This window comes from Pan troglodytes, chromosome 5 (genome assembly GCF_028858775.2).
Source record: "Pan troglodytes isolate AG18354 chromosome 5, NHGRI_mPanTro3-v2.0_pri, whole genome shotgun sequence".
NCBI classification, from domain to species: domain Eukaryota; kingdom Metazoa; phylum Chordata; class Mammalia; order Primates; family Hominidae; genus Pan; species Pan troglodytes.
In genome coordinates this window covers 172,848,110-172,855,909 of record NC_072403.2, presented here as the reverse complement: position 1 = coordinate 172,855,909, position 7,800 = coordinate 172,848,110, and the positions used below count along the sequence as shown (strand labels likewise).

The 7,800-nt window shown below is 43.4% G+C and overlaps 1 protein-coding gene across 2 annotated transcripts in view; it reads right to left on the bottom strand.

The window, feature by feature from the left end:
* Nucleotides 1-1,084: 1,084 nt before the first annotated feature.
* The window catches only part of PLG (plasminogen), a 51,451-nt gene continuing 44,735 nt past the window's right edge, over nucleotides 1,085-7,800 (bottom strand). For both annotated transcript variants that reach the window (XM_024357497.2, XM_024357499.2), the window contains 2 exons: nucleotides 2,109-2,254; nucleotides 1,085-1,469 (listed from right to left, as the gene is read on the bottom strand). In XM_024357497.2, the coding sequence (XP_024213265.1) occupies nucleotides 1,308-1,469; nucleotides 2,109-2,254 (308 nt within the window). In that variant the 3' untranslated portion in view covers nucleotides 1,085-1,307. The remainder of the gene's footprint in view (nucleotides 1,470-2,108; nucleotides 2,255-7,800) is intronic.

Genomic DNA, 7,800 nt, shown 5'->3' with positions numbered 1-7,800 from the left:
AGGGCTTTGATCTTTCTTTTTTGTTATCGAGGCTTTTGAAATGTGGAACGTGTGTGTTCTGCTTTGTATATTATATTCAATATCTTTTCAGATGCAGTCTATATTTTATGCTGAGCTTTTTAAATGAAATACTTTATGTGGACAGGCAAAACTGGTACCAAAGGGAATCCTTCACAGTGGGGAACAACATTTGTGTAAGGAGAACAGGTGACAACATATACGAAGTGTGTGCTAATTGTAAAATGAGAAACTTCATCCTTAAAGCACATCAGAATTGAATACAAATAATCTATTTGTCAATGAAATAAACACAGCTCTTTGAGGATTTGAGACTACATTCACCCTTTATTCACAGTCACTTGCAGTTTTGCTTTTCTCTGCATTTCTCTGCTGTAAGATGACTGTTGCATTGTTAAATTGTATTTTGAATGGATATTTTTGTTTGGTAACAACATTTTAAATGGTAAAACATGTGCCTTTGTCCTTTCTCTTCCTTCTAAACATGTATCTCTCCCACAGGTCATTCTCCTGTGACCGTGTGTACTGCAGACTGTTTCAAAACCGGGCAGGCAATTAGCAAGGGGAAATAAGTGGTCCAACTTCAATATTTGCTTGTTGTTCATTTACATGCTCTTGGCACCAATCCTAGACTTACATGTGCCCCAGAATAACATTCAGACTCTCAGTTGGTCTTGTGTTACACATCCATGGACCGGTTCACTCCATCATATACAGCTCTCTGCTCTGTGTCCCCTGGGCTCAAGTCAAGCAGTCAGTGACAGATTTCATTCCCAGCAACAGAATCGGTTCACATGACTCCCCATACATGTTGCAGCTTTGAAAACATTCATCTCAGTGTCAGGAATAAAGACAGTAAAAATGCATGTCAAGCCCTCGTTAGCTGATGAGGTAAATGCGTGGACAACTTCTTGGCTCTCCCCTCTGTGACCTTGCAGCCTGCTCAGTCCTTTGTGCAGCTGTTCCTTATCAAAAGCAGCTAAATCCCCCCATCTGACCATTTAAAATTGGTGGGGTGAACAAAGAGCATGAAAATGTTGAAGACCAAAACCAAAATTTACTCAAATCAAAGTTAAGTACAGAGTTTATTTTTAACAAATGTCATAGCTATGTCACCTTACTACAGAATCCAGCAGTCAGAAAATAACACAAAAAATGCCGAGGTTTGGCGTAGCTGGTAGCTGGGGACAGTCTTCGTTTGATTACTGTCAGTTATTTCCAGCATGCTAAATCCCTACCCACGTTCCAGCCTCTAGGTGAGTCAGTGCTTCACTCTGTCTCCCGTCCAATTAATTATTTCTCATCACTCCCTCAATCCAAGTAACAAACCTTGAAACACGAACATAGACACCAGGCTTATTGGGGCGTGCACAGCCAAGACCCCAAGAAGTGACTCCTTGTAAAATGTATTTGTCCTTCTCGAAGCAAACCAGAGGACCTCCACTGTCACCCTATACAGAGGGAGAGAAAAATCCATGTGAGGGTTAGGCTGCCTGCCTTTTATTATGGGATGCCATCCTTCTACTATCCATATATACATTTTCCCAGTAATTGAAATCAGAAAGGAACTTATGAGCATATTACTCAAGCATCTGCAGTGCTTAAGTACTTAGCAAAATCTATTTAGCGAAACCACACCACTTAGTTTTTCCGGGGGGTAGAAAAGATCTTTTGTGAATCCTGCACACATCCCTTCCTATGTTGGTGTTTCCTTTAGACTGGGCTAGCCTGGGCATCAGTGTAAAGTGTGTGCAGTTGGTCTCTGTCCTGTACCCTCTACCTCCTTCCCTACCGGAAAAGTCACCACTTTAGTCCCTGGCCACCAGCACACCCCAGGAGGGTGAGTGGCCTGAGGTAGTTATGGCACTTAAAACTCGCTTGCTACTGATCTGGAACTCAAGCCCCAAGACATCCCCTTAGATAATCTGAATACGCATTCAGGGACAGATCTAGGAAGTTTCTAAACAACACTTAGACTGGGGTCTTCGGTCGAAAATCCTTGAATTTGCCACCTGGGGAATGAAGTCTGAGGGGCTGAGACTGAGACAAGAGAGCACAAGACTAACTTTGGTCTCTTGATCTTTGCTTACCTGGCAACTGTCAGTGCCTCCGGCCAAATGCCCAGCACAGAGTTCGGTGGATTTGACTCTTCCATTCAGAAACTCATTGCGATTGCACACTTTATTCTCAATCACAGGGAGCTGGGCTTCTTTGAGAAGGCCAGCTCCAAAAGTACCTGTGTTTAAAAAGATGAAAGAAATGGCAACTGCACCCAAAACACATTCAGGAGGATATTCCAGAAGAACAGAGCAGCGGCACTGGACCTCCTGTCTGTTTGTGAGGCTGCAGAACACGAGGCAGCTCCCAATGCCGCTGGAGTCTCTGACCCTGCAGAGTGTAAACATCATATATGATTCTGTGTTCCTGAGACCTGGAATTAACAATCTGGGCTTTGTCGTGTTGGTTTGGGGTTGGTTGTTGTTTCTTTACTTTTTGCTTTTAAAACTATAAAGAATAATGTTTAAAATGTAGAGTCTGAAAAATGCAATTGCTATTTTTATATACTCTTTTTCAGATGTTTTAATATGCTTCTTTTACTAATTACATCATAACACAAAATTTCACATCTTGATTTTTTCACTCATCATTGTGTCATGAGTTTTGTATAATGCTATGATCTTCATAACTAATATGTTAAGGGGAGCTACTGCTTAATGAACATGAGGTTTCCTTTGGGAATGAGGAAAATGTTCTGGAAATATGATGATGGTTGCACACGATTGTGAATGTACTAAATGCCACTCAGTGGTACCTTCCAAAATGGTTAAAATAGTAAACCTTATGTTTTGTATATTTTATTGCAATAAAAAAGAATAGTCATCATTTACCAAGAATTAACCTTTCCAGACACAAGCTTATAATGCGATGTATCTCACTTAATCCTCGCAATAGTCCTGTGAAACAGGCACTTTTATCATTTCTGTTCTACTGTTAAGGAAACTGAGGCATAAGGAGGTTGTGTAGTTCAGCCTGAGCCTGGGTCTGTGGAGTCACTGCCCAAATGCTTCCTCCCCATGCGTGTTGGCCCCACTCTTGCTTCCAGCTTTCCACATCTTTGTTCATAAAGTTCATTCTTATTCCTTAACATTTTCTGAGCCTAAGTTCCCATAAATTACATAGACATATTTCTGTCTCCCAATAACATTGCCAAATTATTTTCTAAAAGGGTGTGACAGTGTACCGTGTCACTAGAAAACAATCACTTCACCTCACTTGTATGAGTCTTCAATTTTTAAAATATTAGCTAATCTAATAGGTTGAAATTGTCCTGATTCATTTTCTAATTTACACTTCTTTGACAATTAGGGAGAGTGAACATTCTAGTTGTATTTCTGCCTTTGTGAAAAACTGCTTTATTTTCTTTGCCAAATTGAAATAGAATGTCTGCAAAATTGCCAGAGAAAATGCCATTTTTCCAGATAGACATGCCCAGGGATGTCTCAGTGTCGTCACAAATAATCTAGTTTTCCAATTTTGCAAGCCCAGGTTTCATTAAAATTTTGCAAAACTCTTTGCTTTGCGAGCATGACACAGGTAAGAACCGAGGCACTCTCTCTTTCCCCAAAGCCTTCGACTGCATTTAGATCATTGTCTCGGGTTCAGAAAACCGACACTGAATCTGGAGTTTACATGAGCAGCATGGAAGAGGCTCATCCCAGCGCCTCGCTCCAGAGCCCAGCTCAGCCCTATCTGGGCAGAGCTGCAGGGAGGAAGCTCCTCTTGACTACCAAGCATTGGGCAGTGGGTGCATCACCTGGACTGTGTAGATGTGTGAGGGAGCACCCTTCTCAAAATGTTTTGCTGAAAATTAAGTTAGGTGTCACTGCTCTGGGATCTGCTCTCTGAGCAAGGCAAACACCCTGATAAGGGGGAAAACCCACCATGAGTTGCTGGGAAATTGATGCAATCAGTGAGTAGGTGCTGCCTTCCAGTGGTAGATGTAGAGATGGCACCTCTGAGGGCAGGAAGGCCACAGGTGACCTGAGGATTGAAGCCCTCCCCGATGGGGCGTTGGGGAGAGGGCAACAGGGAAAGTCCAGCAGCAGGATCAGCTCAGTGATTGCAGATGATGGCTGACCTGGAAAAACCCCTTGGCCTCAACACCTCCAAACTCTGCGTTTGGAATATCCAAGTCAGGGAACATCTGGAAACATGAAGGGAAGAGCAGGAGAATTTCAACTTCTCTCTGAGAAGCAGAGAACACCCATTGCTTCAATGTCATTATTGACATGTAGAAAATTGAGGAGCAGGCCTGAGTTATGTTTTGTGACTCATCCTGGTGGTTGGCGGTGGGACTGAAGAAACAGTGAGTGGGCTCTGGGCTCAAGGTCCAGCTACAAACTGGTTATGTGATGTCTATTGTTAATGATAGTGATGGTGGTGGTGGCGGTGGTCATGATGGTGGTGGCAGTGGTGGAATGGTGGTGATGATGAGGGTTGTGATGAGGGTGGTAGTGATGGTGGTGGTAATGATAATTGTGCTGGTAGTGAAATGATGGTGACGGTGATGGTGGTGGGTAGTGATCCTGGAGGTGGTGGCGGTGGTGATGGCGATGGTACTGGTGGTGGTAATGATAATGCTAATGGTGGTGGTAATCATAATTACTATCATGTTGATAGTGGTGGTGATGATGGTTATGGTGATGATGGTGGTGATGGTGGTGGTAGTGGTGGTGGTGATGATGGTGGTGGTGATAATGGTGGTGATGATAATGGTGATGGTGGTGGAATGGTGGTGATGATGGTTGATAATGATGGTGATGGTGGTGATGATGGTGATGTTGATGGCAGTAATGATGGGGGTGGTGGTGGTGGTGGTGATGATAGTGATGGTAATGTTAATGGTGATGGTGGTGGAATGATGAGAGTGATGGTGTTGGTACTGGTAGTGATGATGATGGTGGTGGTGATAGTGATGATGGTGATGTTGAGGGTGACAATGGTGATGGTGGTTGTAATGATAATTGTGATGGTGGTGGTGGTGATGATGTTGGTGGGGATGATGATGGTAGTTGTGGTTGCAATGTGGATGGTGATGATGATAATGATGATCATGAGGCATAATCTTAATCCTCACAATGACCTTATATGTTGGTACAGGTGAGAAAGCTGAGGCTAAAAGAGATTAACTAACTGCTCAATCTCACAAGGAAGATGGGAGAGCCAGAACTCACACACAGATCTTTATGATTTTAGCTTCGTGCTTTCATCAGTTGAGGAATTGTAGAGGATCTGTTTGCTTTCTGGCTGCCCAGCAGCCTATCACACTATATCCTATAATCCTGTTGAGGGAACTACACTTTGCCCCCATCTTGGTATGAGTGTGGTCCTGCGTCCACCTCCAGCATGGAACAGCTGATGCAGGTTGGAGTTAATCAGTGACGGGTTTAGGGGCAGGCTGATGACACAAGTTCGACTTCTCAGAGCTGGAAGACTATTGTTTGTGTAATGGGGAGAATGGCCTTCCTTATTTCTTTTCCTGGCAGAGCCAGAGCCACCACAGCATCTGCAGCCACAAGAATGTCACATTTGTGCCCAAGAATAATGGACAGGGTCTGGGGCCATGATGTGAGCCTGCAGAATTTTCAGTTCACTAAGAATTTCTCTTTTTTGCTTAATCCAACTTAAGTTGCATTTTCTGTCACTTGCAAGAAAGAGTCATGCTAGATACAACTCTATTCCATATTATTATCAGGAGCTGCCATGATGGAGTTCTTAGCATGTGCTTGGTGCTTGGTGCACTTTCTTATTGTTTCTCCCCCAATAGCCCTGCAGCCCACATTTCAGCTGAGGAAACAATCAACAAGAGTTCACGACCCACCCACCCTTCCTCCCTCCCTCCCTCCCTCCCTCCCTCCCTCCCTTCTTTCTTTCTTTCTCTTTCTTTCTTTCTCTTTCTTTCTTTCTTTCTTTTCTTCCTTCTTTCCTTCTTTCTTTCTTTCTCACATAGAGTCTCACTCTGTCACCCAGGCTGGAGTGCAGTGGCACAATCTTGGCTCACTGCAACCTCCACTTCCCAGATTGAAGCGATTCTCCTGCCTCAGCCTCCTGAGTAGCTGGGATTACAGGGGTGTGCTACCACACCCGGCTAATTTTTGTATTTTTAGTAGAGACGGGGTTTCACCGTGTTGGTCAGGCTGGTCTCAAGCTCCTGACCTCGTGGTCTGCCTGCCTCGGCCTCCCAAAGTGCTGGGATTACAGGCATGAGCCACTGCACCCAGCCAGAGAGTTTATGACTTTTCTAAGTCCTGACAGCCAGTAAATGGGAGCCAGGGTTCCAATTCAGGTTAGTCTGTACCATCCCACACATTCTCTGAGCCTCAGGCTCCTCATTTGTAAGCTAGGAACAATAATATGTAATTCATAGAGGTTTGCAGCATTTAAATTTTTAAAAATGCAAAACACTGGGAGCAGCCTGGCACACCCATAGGTGTTCCTCCTTTGCCAAGGTTCCTTTTACTTGGCCTCAATGCTCCCAGACCCAGCAGTGCAGAAAGGGAGATCAAGAAATCAAGGAGGTGAAGTTTTTAAATAGTAGGAAAAGCACAGGAAAAGGAAAGCCACTTTGAAATCATCTAGACCATTCGTTTTTAAATGTTTGATTAAACCAAGAAAACAAAAACAAAAACAAACCTTTCTTCAAATGAAAACTTATGCAAAGGCTGATGTGAAAAACACCACTTGAAAATGCTGGGTTTTTGAATGAGGGGTTAGAGCTGAGTGGTACAAAGAGGTAACGTGCCTAGTCCAGGTCTATCTAGCTAGTGGCAAAGTCAGAACACACTTCCAGGGCTTCAGACTCCTAATGCCCTCCTAGCACCTCTGAGAAACTGGAGCAGGGATCCTAAGACAGTCTTAGTGTTTCAATGGCCAAGGGGGCTAGGCTGACGGATATAATTATTGTCAGGGCATACTGCAAAGAGAAGAAAAAATCCCTAAAATGTATTACAGGTGCTGATACCATATCCTGCACAAATGTTCCCTCTCTTGTTCTCATCCACACCCATCAACCAATACCAAATGCCATCCTAGACCTGGGGCCATGGGACCTGTCCGCCTCTCCCCCAGTTGTAGGTCCCCTGTTTAACACCATCCCACTTACATTAGACATGTGGGTATTTGGGAAGAAGACTAGTCTAATTATAACTTTTGTTGTTATTGTTTTACATTGTGTTAAGAAAGCCAGTCTGGCTAATTTCACATGAAAAATAATCTAACACTCTTAACTTGAGGGCTGGGTGAAAACCCCACTTACCCAGGGAAGCATACTCAGGAATGCTGAAATTATGGATTAAGAGACTCAAAGACCTTTACTGTTTTTTTGCTTGTTTTAGGTGTAGGGAAATATACAAATAAAAAATGGATCACACCCCAAAGCTTCAACACCAAAAATACCTTGCTAACATACCACACTATGAAACCAAAGACAAGAAATCAACTACAAATAAAGACCCTGCACAAGGCTTTGGCCCTGTAAAAACATCCAAAGAACAAGTCTATTGGCTGTATTCAACCTACACTGCAGTTAAAGGAACATAAAGGCCGGAGTGCCATATGTCCTCCAAACAACCACACTAGTTCTCTAACAAGGGTTCTTAACAAGGCTGAGCTGGCTGAAATGATAGAACTGGAATTCAGACTATGGATAGGAATGAAGATCATCAAGATCCAGGAGGATGGCAAAATCCAATCCAAGGAAATTGAGGATCACAATAAAATGAT